Raw genomic sequence first — 19,639 nt, 5'->3', positions numbered from 1 at the left:
ACTATTCATCCTTTGACAGTTCTTCTTTTAAGAAGTCGGTTTCACAAAACATAGCTGCTAAGGTATGTATAAACTGGAGAGTTTCCAAATGAAAGGACAATCTGCAAAAATCAGGAGAATCTGGATTTCTGCTTTACTAAGGCCTTCAATAGTAAAGTTGGGCGCTCAAAAAAGGTTTGAACATTATGTTGGTTAGGTGAAAGCAGCAGCATGAGATTTTAGTAAGATTTCAGTGGGAAGCAATCCTCAATTGAAAAGAACACACTCTGATCCCTAGGGGAGAACAGGTTGTAAGAATCAACCTTTTTCCCTGGCAAGTTTTCAATTAATTTAAATGCATTTTATGGTGTATTTATGCATCATAAGGGCTGGGAAAGGGCTTCAGGTGCCTTTGAAAATTGCTTCATTTGCATGAATCAAAACTTAAAAAGCATTTAATTGCAAATCACTGGTCTGCTTTACTGAACTCTTTTGCAGTTCACTAGAACTTGCTTCATCCCAGACGTACTACCTCCAACCCAAAGCTAAAGTAATATGATCTTATTTTTTATCTATGCAGTTAGATGCTTTTTCTGGCTAGCTGGAGTAGTTGGATAAAGAAGTACGAACAATGTAACCTAGGAGGACATAGCAGAGGTTTAATTTAACATCAAAGCCCTGGGAACTCTCCAAGATGGAGAGACTGGCATGATGTTTCTCGCCTTTGGAGAAGACGTGGCTTCAGATTATTTAATAGATAATGTAGTTAACAGAAATCTTTCCTTGGTGGTACTTCCTAGCTTTCTTTGTCAAATACGTTTGCCTTTCATGTGGGGGTGTCTTTGCCCATGCTTGCCAAGACGTAAAATAGTTTTTCTTTAAATAAAATGAAAACACAATAACATAGTGAATGACAAGGATGATAAGAATGGATTCGAAACATTTCATGCAACACAGATCCCTCAGCGAGGTAAAATGGTCGAGAGACCATAAAAACAACACCAAGACAATAATCAACAAAAGTGAAACTTAATTGACCATCTTGAGGTTATATTCTGCTCACGTGAAAATGAGACTCTCCCTCTCCTCTCAATGGGATAAGTCTGAGAACATAAAAAGCCAGGCTTCTCAGTCCACGTCACTCACCCACTATTTGGATCTTCATTATGGACAAAATGATGGACTGGGTAAAAACGACTTAAGAAACGACTTGGTTCTTGGACGAGATTAGACCAACCATCAAGAATGAATCAAAAACGCGCATGTTCATCTACACAAGTTGCTTCCCACACTACCTAAGTAATAAGAAATTCACTTCCTAGTGCAGAAGGAAAAATCATAGTTCATGTCCTTGGCGGTTTTTGTTAAAATATCTCAATTGTGTGAGATCAGTACACATCAGAATTCATTGCTTTCTCTGAAAATGTGGAAAGCTCTACATATAAGAGGTCCTCCTTTTTTGACAAAAAAGAAACAAGATGTATACAATCTCATTGATCTAAATTGTTGATCTCCACCTCTGAAAGACAAAAAACATTCTCACCCATATATGTCTACACAACCAATTATTTTAATTAAATGTTTTAACTGCTTAACTTCCTCATTCTTCAATCTGCTGCAAGCAAGTGCCAAATGGCCCTTCAGTAAACAATTACTGACTTTTTTTTTTATACATAACCGGACATTTTCAAAGACCATCTGTAGCAACTCTGTTTTAATCCTAGCAATTTGGTGTATTGTCTACCTGGACAGAAAGAGAACATAAAAATGTATTCCAAATTTACTCTAAAAATTCAACACCCATAACCTATTCAAAATGTATACAGCTGGGAAAGATCATAGAATATCTTATGGTGCTCTCTGCTACAAAATGAAAACAAAAACACAGAAAAAAAACAAAATATACAAAACATCATAACCTTACCGAATAAGTTGGTTTTCACAGTGATTGATAAATGTGTATTGTTCTTAAGGATTTCCATGGCCTTAGACAGCTGGATGTTTTCAAAATTTTGACCATTCACCTCCAGTATCTAAACACAATTAGAAATATCAGATTTAAGCTATTAAACGTTCATGATATGATTTTTGTATACGGAGTTTTTGAAACCACTAGGATAATTCTTGGAATTACAAGTAATATTGATGGTAATTTTGGCAACTGTAATGTTTGAATAAAGCCAACCTGGTTATTTTTTGCTCAGTAATTACGAGCCGTTTATGTGCTCAATAAATCAAAACATAACCATAAAATATCAATTAAGACTAATTAAAGAACAAATGTGCTTTTCAAAAAACAACATGATCTAAAAAAAAATCAGCAAATATTAAACAAGTTTGTTATTTCCTGTTTTCTTACTCACTCATCTGGTCACAAGGCTCATGTGGTTTCTGAAGTACGATAAGGAGTTGTGCATCTTACAACAATCTCTATTTAAAGCCTTCTGTGTCAGTTTGATACAGGCTGTGTTGCAAATTCAATTCACATGGGATCTAACTAAAAGGCTGAATAGCACTGGAGGTCTGTGTGCCCTCTTTCACCGGTATTAGTAAAAGATTCTTAACTACAGCGTGTGGTTCTACAAGCCTGCACTGCCTGTTTGCAGAAGGTCAGTGTCAGGAGGCCAACATATACACCGACTTGTTTTCTGAATTACAACCAGATAGGTTGGGGAAAATACCAAGGGAAAGCGCACAGATACAGTTTTAGTAATGGGTGTGTTGGCACTGTGGTGGAATCGTCGTCCAAGCAGCTCAAAAACAACTTTTGCTAACCTGCACTCTAGTCCCACCGGGTTCTAATTCCAGAGCACCAGAGGCAGGGTGATGGACCTCTAGTTGACATTCAGTCTTCCATTGGACTATTTCCAGCAGGGCTGGACAAAGAACCTGAGCACAGACAGATTGGCCTCCGCCCTTGGAACCTGCGGCAGCAATGCACTCAGCTTTCTTCCTTTGATCTGATACCAGTCCTGCTGCCTAAGCTGTCTGTATAGGATTGTGGTGCCACAAATCAGCTCATCAGCTTACTGCAAATTGGTGGTTCTAAGTCAATTCTGCTGGAGGAACTCACAATTAGGAAACCCCCTCTATTGCTTTCCCTGCATGTCTGGTGTTGCGTGCCTTTAAATAGGCTAGGTAGATTCGGCGGCTGTGGCCAACTTTTGCTTGGAACGAGTGTCAATTCTCCACTACCCACTGACATGTTATATGTTTTCCTTCATCTGCGATGTTCACCAGCCTCGCCTGTAATGCTCAATGGTACACACACAGATGAGGTTACAATCTTTTTCCGCATCCAAGAATGTACATTTCTTTCCCTCCCAGTAAAATCATATTTGAGTAATACTTTTGTTCTTGATATGACACAGTTGAGCAGTTTGAGTTTCTTTTGTCAGGGGAGTTAGTTCTTTCCTATTTTAAGAGAGTAAGTTTCAGCTTCCTATTAGGAAAATGCTAGAATTTTTTTTCTCCAGTGGACACCACCATCAGCTCCTTTATGTATGGATGCCCAGTGCAGAAACTGTGGTGTATTTTAAAGGTACTACTTATTTAATATTGCTAAAGCATGCAAAATCACCCATATGCAGCTATTTCGTTGCAGCATTTATACTATAGGTGGATGTCCTCTAGTATATTCTTTTCTTATCTCTATTAAAGAAGAAGCAGTGCCGGCAACAAAACTTGTGCAGGTGTATGCGGGTATTAAGATGACACCATGCAATAAGTAGAAAAATAATTATCTGAATTACACATAAGCTAAATATTACGTCCACAAATGGATTATTTACTGTGTATTGCTTTACAAATATCACATATCCTAAAGTTTAAATTGTTAAGATACCATTGAATCAGTTTTGCAGGAACTAATTAACATGCGTTATGGTGAACTAGGTCCAATTAAGGTATCCCTAAGAGATCTGCTGAAAGTTTGAGCAATTAAATATTAATACAACACCAACCCAGCACATTAACCTCTTAAAACCTAAATGAATTAGGAGTTTATCTGTAAAATATCTTGTGGCCAATAACTTTTCTGCTTAGCTTCTGGTTTTGATAGGTTCAGTTGGTCTGCGCTTTCTAGGCTTTGTTCGTGTTTTACTACTCAAAGTACATGTCCAACTAACCAAAATGGTAAGTGTATACGAGCTAACATCACACAAAATACTCATTTTGAACAGGTATTTGCCAGGGCTCAGAACTTGGGCTTACTTGAGATGTTAGCTTTCCTGATTGCACTGACTGTGCAGAGACCAAATCGTTGCAGTGTATGTGAAACAACCCTTGCTGCTACAGCAGCATTTCTAATAGTAAGAAATATGCACAGGTTTTATTTCAGGGCTAGCACCACTTCTACGGTGTCAACAGTGCAGCTAAAACACAGGCAAACAAGACCCCTCACAACGATAGAATACATCCCAAAACAAAGAGCCATTTGGTTCCCAGCCCAATGGCAAATTAGAACCAAGGTGGGCATGGCCATGCCAGCGCTACACATTTAGCGGGTCTATTGCTGAACCATTCGGAGGTATGGCGCTGGCTGGTCTTGCATGGTTATGGCCAGAACTAGATCTAGAACCCAAGGCAAGACAAAAAGAAGCTCTCCGGTTGAGAAATGGCATGCACCAAGCTAACTATGTATTTGTTTTTCATAGCGTTCTGTTATTTGAATTTGATCTTGCATTATAAATGCTGACAACAAACACTAGAATCCAAACAAAAAACTAGCACTGGGTAAGCTATTTCCACCAGACATGAATAAGTCAAGAAGAATCGCCAGCATAAATGATGAAGGATGTTTATTTGTAACAAATCACAAGATACAATGTGTATATATGTGTTTCTATAGTGTTCCACTGAATTAAATTGGGGGAGGGGGAAATCAATGGCACACTGTACATCGCAAAAGGGCTGACAATGGAACTAAGTCAGAGAAAGGGAAAGAACGATACACCTGTCATCAGCGGTTGAAGTTGGCAGTATTAGTAGTAGTTGGGGTTCCAGCTGCAATCTCAATTATTGTTACCTGATATTAATGATGTCTTTCAGAATGTTTTTCTTGGTCATGTAACCTGTGAGTGTTTGTGGGTATTCTGGAATGGACCGATGTCAGAATTAATAGAACGTTAATATTAATTTTATGGTGGACATATATATTGCCATTATCTTGGTCACCATAGCAAGACACTGTCCTTCTGAACAGTTCAGTCTGATGTACAGCAGTACTGATTTACAATATATCACCATCAGATATTATTACAACAGAAGAGAAATTGAGTGACCACCTTTTTTATGGGATTTGCCGATAAGATTGCTTACACAATTATCTCGAATTTTTCAATCAAGAGTTTTTCCACCCTGGTTTGCCTTTGAGCTGCGGCTAATTTCTGCAAAGGTGACACAGATACCTATGAGCTATGTTTCGGGCCTTTCAAAAGAAAGTCCTTAGAAACAGAAGGTTTGGTGTCGGGTTCTCTGACCTAATCATCTCTTTGTGAGAGGCTCGGAACTCTTGAAAGGAACCAGCTACAAAAACTCATGAAGAAACTAGAACTGGATGTGGATACGCAGTCCCACTATGGGCCTATCACCAATCTTCCCTTTTTAAAGAAGAAGTTTGAGAGAGAAAAGCGATATCTCAGATAGCAAGATGTCTTAATACGATAGTCCTTGATTATATTATTTAATTAGGTTCTGATTGGAAGACTAACCAGAAACAATGATGTGGATACTGTGAGATTTTTGACCCTTATTACGTCCTAACACTGGACTCATCAGTTGCTTCAGACTTACTTGGCTACAGACTATTGCTCTTTCAAGCAGAGATTTAGCAATTGGTTTGCAGTGGGCATTGTTTCTCCATTGGATATGATTTCAATGGAAATAAAAGCAAATATAGCATAGCCAGGTTTTGATTCTTTGCTTCTCATTGTCCAGTATATGTAAAGCTGGAAAGGAATATTACACAAAGGCATGACTGAACAAGCCATCAATATGCTGATAAAACGCTCAACAAAGTCTCTTGATGATATGCCCCTAGAGGATAAATTCTCACCCCTTTAGTCTGCCTATGTTGTAACCGGATTGACCATAGCTGGCTTACATACAATCTCATTAATGCTAGAAATGATGATTGCTGGTTCCAGAGTGCCACTTAAAGTGGGGGCAATGACACCTCAGTGTCAGAAAGTAGATAAAGCCTAAGCTCTATATGTGCTGCAAATGTGTAGCCAAGGATTGTGTGTTATAAAACTTGAGGAATCAGAGCGGTCATTAATGCAAGTTACATCTAATTCCCACCCAAAAAAAGAGAGAACTGTGTTGGGTCTGGATCTAACATCATTAGAATAGGAATGGTTACATTTGTAGGGGTCTGTAATGAAGTTACAATAAAACCATACCCCCTCAATCTAACTAGCACAGAAACTTACAATTGTGCAGAATATGAGGAGACTAGTTTCAATTTCAAACTCAACACCTAGATTGCAAAACATTCATTGGCTTCCAGCGAGATACTCAATGTAGTGAAGTTGGCCACTATATCCAATAAAGATATATGCAGGAAAGTGGGGTTCAGTACTTATGGCATTGCTGAATTCTAGAATACTGGCCATTGCTCCTATTGGTTCTTTAAGCTATGTTTTCTTCCTATGAGAGGATTCTTCATCCACTTTACTTCCATTACCTGTAATAAAACAAGCATGAACTTCTAAGGAAACAAACTAGATGCTACAAGACAGGGGTCTGTACAGACTACCTCACTAGTACTTTACTAAAACAGTGGTATTAAAGTACAAATAACCATCCTTGCAAACCAGCACATCCAGACCTGGTAATGTGTTAATAAGCATAGCATCTGAAGAGGTAATGTGATGCGTGCTAGGTTAGAAGAACCAGCAAAAAAGTGTGATAGCTATTGGAAAAGATTTTTAGTAAATACACTTCTTGGAGTCGGTGAAGAAAGAGTAAAGAATATTACTGTACCTGGTCACCACGCTTTAATCCCGCTTCTAGTGCCTTGCTACCAGGCTCAACGCTGTCCACAAAGATTCCAAATCCCTTTTCCGACCCACCCAGTAAGGTGAAGGGCAAAGGAGCTTCTCGAGAGGGCTTTGTAATAGTTATCAGTCTTCTTTTTGCTTTAGCAGCACAGGCAATATTTAACAGTCTTAAGTGCCCGCCCATTTTCTAGAAAAATAAAATCAAGTACTTTTAGCAACATATTTTATAGATCATATATGTACTCACTTCAGCAAACCAGACGAAAAAAACATTATTTCTTGTACCTCTCTTTCCAAATTGTTCTCAAACTCTTCCAGAAAGCGAGTCATGGCAGGGTCTCCCTCAAAGTCATTGAAGTGATTGTTCACCCACAGTAACACTACCCGTGTAACCTATGAACACCGGTACAAAGATTTAAAAAAAAAAATTTTGCAAGTTAATCAGTTATGTTTATTCTAATAGAGACAAAAGAACAACATTAGATACTAATATAGGTGGAAATATGTTTCTGCTCAGATACAAGGTGAGGTGTCAGGTCCGGGAAGAGTCAGATTTCCAGGGAAACAAACACAAATTCCTTCAGACTACAATTCATTATCAATAGTGTACATTGCTAGGTTGATGATCCAGACACCACGTTTCTGAAAAAACGTCCAATGTCTAAAACTAGCCAGACATCATCTTCCTAAATTATCATATGACTGCATGGGCACAAACTCCAGACCTACAACTTGAGAGGAACTACATGCATCACTGTGGCATGGATCACCTGCAAGCAAACACAGGCAATCACATATGAAATTCTGGTCGAAATAGAATTTATTTTCCCATCTCTATTAACAGCTGATCTAATTAAAAGCACCTAAATAAAAGTAACTGTCTTGTAAAATAGTGGTATAATAGTATGCTAAATAGCTAGGTGAACTGTATCAAGGAAGGGAAAAAAATCGAACACTAAACTTCCATTATGTATCTTCACATTTCGATCATCAAGTGCAAGAGTTACAAATGAGACCATGTGCCACTAACCCACAACACGAGGAAACTATGATTTCATTAAAGACCAAATACAGGCTCATAATTTGAGGTCTTCTTTAAACTAGAGCAGTGGTTCTTAACCTGTGGTTCTGGGACTCTTGGGGGTCTGAAAAGCCTAATTGGGGGGCCTGTGACTGCTTTAAAAAGTAAAAAATATTAATAAAGTATGTATAAATAAAGAAGCACAATGTTCAATTGAAAAATTCAAAAAGTTCTGTAAATGTGAAGGAATTTGAAGTTGGAGACTAAAAAGTAAGTGAGTACTCGCAGATTGATTTGTGCATCAAACAGAATATCATATAGATGACTAGCCCATACTAAATTTTGAAAAGCTCCAACCTTCCTCTTAAAATACAAAAGTTGACTTTTTTTATATTTGTTTGCAAATTATTCAAAATAGTTCCCAACTTCTGTATTTGTTTGATGCATGCTTTTTTCTGTATTTGTTGTGTATTGTTTTGCTCTTCAAAACATTGAAAATGCTTAGGCCAGTGTCCCTGGCTTCTAGTAATGACTCAGTGGGGGTCCCCAGATTCAAATAATGATTCAGTCGTGTTCCTAGGTTTTATTAATGAAGTCAAAAGGTTAAGAACCGCTGAACTAGAGTATTGTAGTCTGATAGGTTTAGAACCATTAAACTAGAGTACCAGAGTCTGAAAGGCGTATGAACAGCAAAAGTACACCAGCAGTCAATTATCTCCCAACCTTGTCCCTGAGGCATGGATCGTTGAACCATTCCAACAGCTTCTTGCCCACATCCATGGGGCTTGTAAGAAAAGTTCTGTATGTCAGCAGGAAATCTTCGATAAATGTTGGATCTACCACAGAGTGTTCTTCCACCAAATGCATGGTTAGTCTTTCAGTTGTCCCCTGCAAATTGCATCAGACGGCAAGATAAAATACATGTAGGTTATACAATATCTGACGACTGTGAAGCAGAAAAGGACACAGAAATCTAATTGACAAGTGAGTGGCAAGATAATCAAATGCAAAATAGGAGTCAATTAACCTTTCTCCACAGAGGTGATTAAAACAGTCATTCATTTAATAAACTAACGAGCTAGCATGTTTCCGCTCTCTTTCAAATTAATAAAGGACATAATGAACTTTATAGGAAAGTACCCAGAACGCTCTTCCAATGGAAGGCATCTACTTATATTATGTGCAGTGTTAGTTTTTTTTACCTTAATAACTATGTGGCCCTTTCTAGTCCCTGTGCGATCAAGTTCCCGGTGCTCCTTCACCATCACTATCTCTCCTTCTTCCTCCACCTTTTGCATGTTCTTCTCCACTTGGTTGAGGATGCGGCAGTAATCCTGCTGTGCTATGCATACAAACTACAACAACAAAAAAAGTTAGAGAGACAGAAGCAGAGAAAACAGGGAACCATTTTGGATTACCCCCCTCCTCCCACACACACACACACCCCATGACCTGATTGCCCATACTCTAGTGCAATTGTTGAATCCTGGGTCAGGGGAATGACTGCTTATCTGTTTCGTTTTATAGCACAGTATAACTTAGCACGGTTGAAATGAAGACTATAAATCATGTATTTTATCAAAAGATCTAAAGCGTCAGTTACCATAAAACATTTTCTTTTGGAAACAATACTGTACAGGGCAATGCCATGAGTGAAACCAGTGGTCGCACACCAAATGTTTAAGACCAGTACACGGACAGAATATTTTTTAAGACCATCATAGTAAGTGTATTTAACAGTAGACAGCTTGATGTGAAGCAAATGTTTGTAAAGGTCAAAACAGCTGCTTACACTGTCAATATCCAGTGGGTGAGTATGTGCTTACAATCACCAGTTTCTCAAATTTGCTTCAGTGGAGAACAAATGCTTTTGCATTACACAAAAAAGGCTCTTTTCAGTGTACAAATACTTTATTACACCTCATATGCTTTTACCATGCATGCGTTTACCACAAAATTGATAGTCTATTGGAGTCGCTAGATACTTTGAGATTGACAAAGGCAGTATGCCGAAACGAGTGTCACCTGTTTATGTGGAAATAAATGTGATCTTTTGAAAGCTCTCAAAATATATACACACACACACATATATATACATATATATATATACATATATATATATATATATATATATACGCTAAAAAAAAACAAAGGTTACAGTGACGTTCTAGTTAGGAAATAAAATGTTGTTTTAAAAGTAGTTATATGTTTAACACTCAAACTTTTAGAAAATACTCAAAATGACTGGATGATGTCAGTGATGTCACTGACCATGTGATGACTGATATAATAACTATAACGGCTGCATCTCAATGGTTTTGTAAGAGTGAAATTTAAGCCTAACTATAACATCCCTGTAAAAGTAGGTTTTTTAAATTTAATTTTTATGTTTAAAAAAAAATATTTCCTGTAACTGTAACCTTTGAGAGTGAGTGTGTGAGTAAGTGCATGAGTGTCTCAATGGGTGTATTAGTGTGTGTGTGGGGGGGTGTATGAGTATGTGTGAGAGTCTGAGTGGGTTTGCGAGTGCCTCCATGTGTGTGTGTCTGTCTGTGAGTGAGTGCATGAGTGTCTGAGTGGGTGTGCTAGTCTCGGAGTGGGTCTGTGAGAGGATGTATGTGTCTGAATGGGTGTATGAGATGCTGTGAGAGTGGCTATATGGGTCGTTGGGTGGTTGCATGACTATCTGAGTGAGTGTCTGAGTGCCTCTGTGGGTGTCTGAGTGGGTGTGTCAGTGGGTGTGTGAGTGCCTGAGTGTGTGAGAGGATTTCTAAGTATCTGAATGGGTGTCTCAGTAGCTGTGTGAGTGACTCTGCCACAAAGTACAGCATCTGCCCATTTAACCAACAAGTTTTCCCAAAATATCTACCCAAGTGGAGTTCTCCTACTGGTAATTACTAAGTGCTACCTCCTTGGGTAAATGTCCAGTACTTTTTCAACACTATAGCCAAGTAATGGAGCATGAGGAAATGTCACAAGTGACCTTGTATGCGTTTTGGCAATGTAATTATTCATTGTGTGTCTTTATCCCGGAATATGTAATAACCTAAATCCTCCTATAGAGAAGATAACAAGACTACAAAGAGGTAAATCTCCACCAAATAAGGGTCATTCCTCTTAACTATTAAAAGGGCTTCTTTGTTTGGTGGAGATGTCCTCATATTCCTCTGCATCAATAAATCCCCACCAAAATGGGCAGGAATCGTGCTCGGAGGCCGCTTGTTAACCTGTCCATCATCCTGGCAAAAGGCAGGAAGATATGGGGTACTACTAAGGGGGCAGGGCCAAACGGAGAAGCCACCAGGTGATTTGCATATTTGTATATTCCCAGCACTTTAAAGGGAGAACCATGGACTCCGCTCTAACAAGGACTGGACAACAAAGAACCCACTCATCACAGTCACATACATATTGTGCTCCAAGAGATCAAAGATGTAGTCACTTAAACAAAGGATTTCAGATAGTTTTTCAATATGGAATTGCTGAGAAAAAACAGTTGCTTTGTCTTAGTCAAGCCCAGGAGTTAGGATCATTTGTCTTTAACAGAAGTGGAACTTCAACAGGGCACCCGTTATGTTTACATTTGTAAGTGCCTTTTATTGAGGTTTAATTTCTGTAAAATGAGCGTTAGGGTTAAAACAAGCTTGAAAAAACTTAATTGGGGTGGCCCTATCGTCAGGCCAATTTTGGCCCCTAGGGACCTCATCCCCCAGGGCCTGGAAAATACTAAATAAGGGGAGGGGGCAACATGGCCCCCTCCCCAGGTCAATATCGACCCCGGCAACCCAATCCCTGAGGGCCTAGTCATGTCTCCATGGGTGCCCAGGAGCTCACCCAGTGTGCTATGGGACCACGGGGTCTCAAGGCCCCCGCGGTCCCAGGTAGCTCTCTGCCTCCTGTGGGTGCTGGCATTGCTCTTGCACACAGGGAACTGCTGGAAATGCGCTTTCTGCATGCAAGAGTAATATTTTCATCTCTGCATGTCTGAGGGCAGGGAAAGAGATTAAAACGTAGCTTCCAGGAAGCAGGAGCGGTTTGACAGCTCCCGCTTGTTGGAAGCGGTATATTCTCTTTTGACTGGCAGGAGCCATCAAAGCTCCTGCCAAGCAAAAGCAAACAGCAAACAGCTATCTCCCAAGGATGGGCACCCATGACATAGCAGCAGCTGGCCCTGGGGGTGGTGCTACCCAGGGCCATATATGGCTCCAGGAGAGAGGCTGCGCAGCCCCCTTCTTCATTTAAAAAAGTATTTAAAGTTTATTGTAAGAGGTGGTGGTCCCCGTGGCTCTTATTGAGGGCGTGGGGGGGGGGTCTGCACAGCCACCATATTCATTTTTCTTTATAGCACCGTAGAAGTGGTGGTCCCAAAGGCGAAGGGGCGCCTGTGCCCCCACATTAAGATTGCCACGAGCCCCGGGGAGGTAGTGGTCCCCAGGGCATAAATAAGCCCTAGGAGGGGGGCCCGTGCACCCCCTGCTTATTAATTAAAGACTATAAACCAAACACAATACCAGTATTGCCAACTTAATTAAACTTGGACCACGGATGATCACTCGAATCGCTGACTGAAACAGTGACTCTCGGAGAAAAGTTTTTGTCCGAAATAAATCAAATGCTTTTAATTGTTTTTATATCACATATACCATATCAATGGGCAATTTTTTGTTTTTTGGGATAAACAGTTTTCATGTGCAGTTCGATCTGGATGGTGCCGGCAACTGCATTCATTTGACAGAGACCGAAGAGCGTGGACCCCCAGATATACTCATCATACTACAAACTAACAGGAATCAATCAATCCAACAAGGCGTTTCACCGTGCGGATCCGGGAAACAGCCCCGTCTCCACGCTTCAACTTTATATCTCCACTTCCTCCACCAATGGATGAGAACTAAACCCATTGAGAGCGCGCCACGCGCAACACTATTCTGAATTTCTAAAGAGAACCCAGCAACTCAAAGGCTCTTGGTCCTGACGAGATTTCCCCACAACAAGGGGGCATCGAAACGCGTAGACCTTCTCTATACAGCATTAGGAATTGTCGATTTACTCTTAAGCACATGAAAACTGTTTAGTTGCTTATTTCCAATGCTATGCTTTTCAAAAAAACATGTTGTAAATAGAACTTTCGAATGTGTATATATGTATATTTATCCGTGTGTTGTCCCGTATGAATGTTGAATGCAAGTTGTCAATTTGTCTACAAAGTGTCTTTTTTTACTCGTTTTCATTTTTGTTGTTTTGACATACTTCTGTGGAGTTATTTAAATGTTTATCCCAAAAAACAAAAAATTGCCTATTGATATGGTATATGTGATATAAAAACAATTAAAAGCATTTGATTTATTTCGGACAAAAACTTTTCTCCGAGAGTCACTGTTTCAGTCAGCGATTCGAGTGATCATCCGTGGTCCAAGTTTAATTAAGTTGGCAATACTGGTATTGTGTTTGGTTTATAGTTAATTGATAGTGAGGCTTGTCCTTATTGCCAGTGAGCCCAGACCCTGTTTTGGTTTTGGTATTAATTAAAGACAGCATGCCCCTGGGACCTGGCCCACCCGGGGACAATATTAAAAGCAAGCGTGGGAGACCGCGCTTTAATTTTTTACTCACCGCGTTAATAAAAAAATGAATTGCTTTTTTGCCCTGCCGGGGTCCCTCAGGGACCTCAGGACCGAGGATAAGGTGTTAGGGTTTTCGTACCCTGCCCCCTTTTCCTTGTGCCAAGATGGCTACCAACATTTCCTTGTTAACTTGTTGGCAGCCAATTAGAGCTCTGCAGATCTCTGCACAAGCTCGTTATTATTTGTGAAGGCTTCATGATCGAAGATATATAATTTGGATTTCCTATAATTTCTCACAAACTACTGAACAGATTTACACCTAATAACTGAAAGTGCAATCTGCTAACCAAAAGCTGCCTGTGCCAGATTAGGTGTAATTCTATCCAGCGGTTTGGGCTGTAGGCGTGTCTAAAGAATCTATGTGAATTAACTTGGGAAACAAACTTTTTTGACCCCCCCTCCTTTTCTCTGCCCCCACTTGACGGGTCGCCCCAAAACTTGCCATGCACAACTAGAATCACCGGGGCACTTTTTTGGGAACATATTATGAAAATTCGTCAAACGGCGCCAAAGATATAGGCAAGTCAAAAAACGCTTTTCCTATGAAAACATGGTCCTAAATATAACTATCTCGGGGAGGTGTCATATCATGAGTAATGTAATATGTGAGGTCATAAGCAGTGCATTCCGGTCGCATAAATTATAGTTCCCTCAGGCAACTACAACTGCAGAATTTTTGTGCGTGTGAAATCATAGCCTAACCATAACATCCATGTGTATATATATATATATATATATATATATATATATATATATATATATATATATATATACACACACACACACACACACACACACACACACACACACACACACATGGATATATATATATATACACACACACACACACACACATGGATATATATATATATATATATATATATATATACACACACACACAAACATGTATACATATCTTAACTGTAGGCACGCGTAGTAAAGGCATATGTGTGGTAAAATCTTGCATGGTAAAAAAATGTTTGGTAAAGTCACTTTGTGGAAAAATCTGCGTTGTAAAGACTGTTTTCCATTACAGGCTGGCAGAGATAACGACTCCATCACTACCATGGGTTTACTTGTTTTTTATGTGGTTTTTTTTGTGGTGCTACTTGGAAAACAATACTTGCAAAAGGTGACTTCCGCAGGGATCATGAATAGATGAACAAGGAAAGTTATGTTCCACTAAACGTGGAACTTCGCTAACCTGAACGCCAGATATTTCTTCTAGTGAAGACTCATCCTGCAGTGGTGTGAGATTTGTTAAGAGGTTGTGTTTGTATGGAGAAAGGAATTTGTTTTCACTGGCTTTTCTTTGCCACAGCAAAAGAAGCATTTATCACTTAGGTTGTTTGAAATGTATAGACAGACGCACTAAGAAATGATTGTTGCTTAGGGTACTGCCTCCTCCAAGGGTAGATGTGAATGGTGGCATTTCGTAACATGCTTGGAGAAACACATGCATTATCAGAGATGAGAAAAACTCAAGCAGGCATTCAGCTAAACAAACGGTGAAGAGGCTCCGTTTTCAAAGATATAGACCTTGGTTTGGGGATCTTGTGTCCTCTTCCAATATATTTAGGAAACAAGACAATGATGAGTACCTTTTAGGGATGATGGACCTTAACCATAATGCAGGAAGTGGTCAAGATTCCGTGGCCAGAAGAATGATACAGTGTTTCAAGCCTTCATCTCATGTTACTCGAGCAGGATCTAAAGTACACACATAGGCCACCTAGGACTTTTTACAGGTAGAAATTACATCAAAGAGGAAGTCTGTCGGAATTCTCCTTCTCTGCGAGGTCTTGATTCTCAGCCTTCTTTCCACTGCATCTGAGGCTGAAAACGTAAGTTTCATTCTAGGATTCGCCTTTACGTTTCTTTTGCTATGCTTGTTAGTTTTTGCTCTTTGGTTTTGCTACGTGCCGTTGCCGTTATGAGTAAAAGATTAAGTCGCCAGGGCACAAATGAAACTGCAATCAGCGAGACGTTCCACTTCCCTGCCAGGCTCCCTCGCACCTCTCTCATGCTGACGCATGGAAAATAGTGCTAATGCGAAACATTTTGTTATTCTGAAGGCAGAAAATTACTTTAAATGTTCCACTCAGATAGAAAATCAGGATCTGTGTACGTATTGTGAACATTCAGTTTTCAGGTACTGTTTTCACTGAAATGAATGATTGAATCACTTTTGTTTTCAGCACATCCTGTATTGGGTGACATTCCTCATCTATAAGAATTTGAAAAAAAAGCAGATGACATTTAAAGTTTTTTCTTTCGCATCATTTCCTGCCGAACATGGGCCACAATCACTAACTGCACTAGTAATTGCATGATTTAGTGGAGCTCTTATCTAAAACGTAGACAATGTTTAACAGAGTTACTGCATCTATGCAACACTCGGAACTAGGTTTGCTGAATCACTCAATATGCAAAGCCAGTTGAGTTTTTAGACCAACAAATTCACATGCAGTTAATCCATGGACAATCTGTATGTTTACATTTGTCTCGCATGTATTCATTATGGGTATAGACTGGTTTCACTGATCGGCCGTAGGCACACAGATAAAACTGAACAGTGCATGTGTTTTATGCCAGCCTCCAAAACACTGTGCTGGCAATGCCCATGCCATTCAGACTTAGGCTGACCCAATTGGTGGCTGTAATGAGGGTGAAGGACCACACCACAGAGGCACTGCTTCAACGGCACTGGCTATCCCGCTGCTTCTGTGTCGGATGCCCCTAAGCAATGCATCAACAGTAGTAGGTTACTTTGAATAGGGGAGTTCAGGAGGCAAATCACAACCATCTCCGAAACTGGGGAAGCAAAAACTCAAACCAGTACATGGTGGGATTATAGACTGCATGCCAAGCTACAAAAGGAACGTGCTGAAAAGGACTGTGCCTAAAGGACACAAGGGGAATTTTGCAATGCCACACTATCATTTACGCAGTTTTTTTAATTCTTACAGTAAACTAACATAGTAACAGAAGGCACTGAAAATGGAACATCCATTACTCAACAGTCGTTCTCCAACTAAATTGCACAAGTTTTCATAAAAAGGAAGCGAGCAGGACACATTTTTGTGTAAGGTCACTGAGGTATCCCTCAGGTGCAGTATTTTTTTTTATGTTAGTCACAACTCACCTGGCAGTCATCAACTTTGGTTCTCATTACTCCTTTCATGTACTCCTTCTCCATGGTAGGGGAAACACCAAAACTGTTTCCCATACAGAGGATCTCTGTTCTTCCATCAGGGTAGGTCACTTCCACTGACCCATTGAGGATGACAGACCAGGAATCTAACTGCAAATATACAAAAAAGATTAAGCACAGGAGTTAGAAGAAAGTCACTAATCACGTAGACCATCCATTCCAGGAAATAATGTAGCCACTTTTTACGTTTACCTTACGATTCAAAACAACATACTTTGTTCTACTTATTTACAAAAGTTAATTGTGTCACTTCCGCAAGGATGTTAGTTTTCATCTACTGACTGATGATGGCAATTTGCCCTTGTGATATCTCATCGCCTGAGGTGGTAATGCTGGCACGTCAAATAAGAAATCTGAGATGTATTCAGACCTGCACATTTGCATCAGCCCAGTTGACTCATTCTCTCATTACTGGATTTTGTAGCTTTACATCTGTGTTCAAGACCAGATCGCCGGTGGATGCAGGTATTCTACACCTAGTTGTTTTAAATGTTTAAATGATTGACATTCATCTGAACCAAGGGGTCCGCCAATATTTAATATAGTGAGTTTCTTTATAAGTAGTGTGACTACTTGAAGGCATGCTTGGAATAGCCCACCGGGCAGATCTGGGAGGGAAAATCTTGGGCTCCTCTGACATCCTTCAGGATGACATTTTAAAGAACACTATTGACTGACTTGTCAAAAGGACACAGTGCAGATATTGGACACACCGGAGTTAAGAGCTTCGCTGAAAAGGTGAATAAAGATTACATGAATTAGAAACATCTTCAGCGAACATTCACGCCCACTGCCCACGCTGACCACAATGCAGCCGGAAATATTGTTTGAATAACATTAATTGACAGTTAAAGATTGGAGATACTGCATTCATTCAGTTGTTACCAAAAACGGTGCCTAGTGTATGATTACGTGTATATTGTGATTTGCAAAACCTGACCTTGTCAACAAGAATAAGATAGTTCACCTCTGGAAACCAGAGCCATTTTAAGAGGCAAGCTACGAAGAAGCAGAGAATGTGATCTCCCTGCATGTTTCCTGTAGCAGATACTAGATTATTCAGAGCAGCACAGTGCTGGACAGCTTTACAATCAAACAATATGAGCCAATAGAAATGTTCGCCCCCGTGCAGTACTCTTGTTCTCTGGCAGGATGCCTGGATTCCTCGTAGATATTGATTCCAGAACTTTACTACGCTTCCAACAGACAGATGAAATATTGCTAGTTTCTGTGATTTTCAAGTTGTGGTATAAGAACATAAAAAGAACTCACTGCAAGCAATGCCTCTCGAGCACATACAAATAACTCACTGCATCCTATACCTGTAAGCTAAATGAAAAACCTATAGGGTCAACTGTTCAGGTTGTAGTGAAGGTAAAAGCATACAGTAGTGATTGTGGCCATTACAACGTAATGCAGATTTTTGTCTATAAAAACCGCACCTTCACTGAGAGCTTTTTGGCGCTGCAAAATGCTAGTTAAATGTACCGGTCTCCACTCATGTCTAGACTCTGTTGTAATATCTCGAGTGCCGTAAAATGCTAATTTACTCTCCCAAAGACAAAACCCAAGATCAGGTATAGAACAAAGACTTGGCTGCTTCCGTTCAAAACATATCTCCACAGATGCTGAGCCCAGGCAGGGGTAGGAGAAGAGCTGTAGCTTTTTCCCCTCAAAAAGTGGAAAACTAGCAATTTTCGCAATGACAAGAATTATGTGTACAACTTAAGTGCTGAACTTAGGAGCTGATGCCCCACCCAAGCCACCATGCCAAGAAGCAAATTCACTAGGAGGAGAACTCTGGTTGTCCAAAACATTGCTGAGTGATTAGACTCAGAGATATCCGTAAAAAAAGCACATTTTAAAGGTAGGCAGGAAAAGTAATCATTAACTGGTATTAAGCCTTAAACCTCATATCTTTTTTTCTATTAATCGAAACAAGAGAGCCACAATTAAATGTGGTGTCTTATCACATGTGAATTATGAACAATTTCTTCATAGTAACATTTCAGCTTGTTCCACTACAGAACTTAAGAGAGTAAATCAATGAGCTCCAGATAAAAAACCTTGCTCACCGATCCTAATAAATGCAAGAGACAAACCCATTCAAGATTTTGATGACGGCTCAATACGCTTTGCAGAAATCTCCATGTTATATCCATGGTATATCCAAAGGACTCCAGAGAGGTACCAAGGAAATCACAACCTTTTGTGTTAGTCTTAAAATTCTGTTAGTAAGTTCTAAACAGATGTAAGGTCATTTCAAACAAACATTTGAAGATTTTCCATTTTTTTTGCAATTTATTTCAGAACATGTTCAACACACTTTTGGGGAGAGGATGTGGCCCAAGGGCTAGGGCGATAGACCTCAAATCTGGGGAACCGGGTTCAATTCTCGGCAATGACGCTCAACATCATGTAATTCTGGGCAAATCACTTAATCTTTCCGTGCCTAACAAAAATGAATGTGTCCTTGTGTAACCTAACTGGTGCTCTTAGAAAAACCCCTGAAACCCGATACCTTCGGGTCTCGTTCGCGCTATATAAAACAACAAAAAAATGGGCAAAAGTTCTGAAATCGGTTGAGACCTGCAGAGCTCGGTTTAACAGAGAGCTTAACAATTCACAGCCAGCTATTTGTTGTAGAAACAGGCAGACAGGGAGAAAGTAGTCTATGATGAAGGTTGGTGGAGGTCTGCAGCCCAAAGAGTCAGATAAAGTGCTGCAGCACTGATGTCCAAGCCATTCACATCGAGGCGCGGCAGGCGGGATGAAGAACAGAAAATGGGTGTTGTTAGGA

General features: G+C 39.9%; 1 protein-coding gene across 17 annotated transcripts in view; it reads right to left on the bottom strand.

Annotated features, from left to right (window-relative positions):
* Positions 1–19,639, bottom strand: part of RAPGEF2 (Rap guanine nucleotide exchange factor 2) — a 924,668-nt gene that overhangs the window by 161,142 nt on the left and 743,887 nt on the right. For all 17 annotated transcript variants that reach the window (XM_086962364.1, XM_086962365.1, XM_086962376.1 and 14 more), the window contains 6 exons: positions 16,771–16,929; positions 9,204–9,356; positions 8,725–8,889; positions 7,266–7,373; positions 6,964–7,167; positions 1,904–2,012 (listed from right to left, as the gene is read on the bottom strand). In XM_086962364.1, the coding sequence (XP_086818490.1) occupies positions 1,904–2,012; positions 6,964–7,167; positions 7,266–7,373; positions 8,725–8,889; positions 9,204–9,356; positions 16,771–16,929 (898 nt within the window). The remainder of the gene's footprint in view (positions 1–1,903; positions 2,013–6,963; positions 7,168–7,265; positions 7,374–8,724; positions 8,890–9,203; positions 9,357–16,770; positions 16,930–19,639) is intronic.

Source organism: Lissotriton vulgaris, chromosome 3_1, assembly GCF_964263255.1.
Source record: "Lissotriton vulgaris chromosome 3_1, aLisVul1.2, whole genome shotgun sequence".
NCBI lineage: Eukaryota > Metazoa > Chordata > Amphibia > Caudata > Salamandridae > Lissotriton > Lissotriton vulgaris.
The sequence above is the reverse complement of the archived record's forward strand: the minus strand, read 5'-3'. Positions and strand labels throughout refer to the sequence as shown.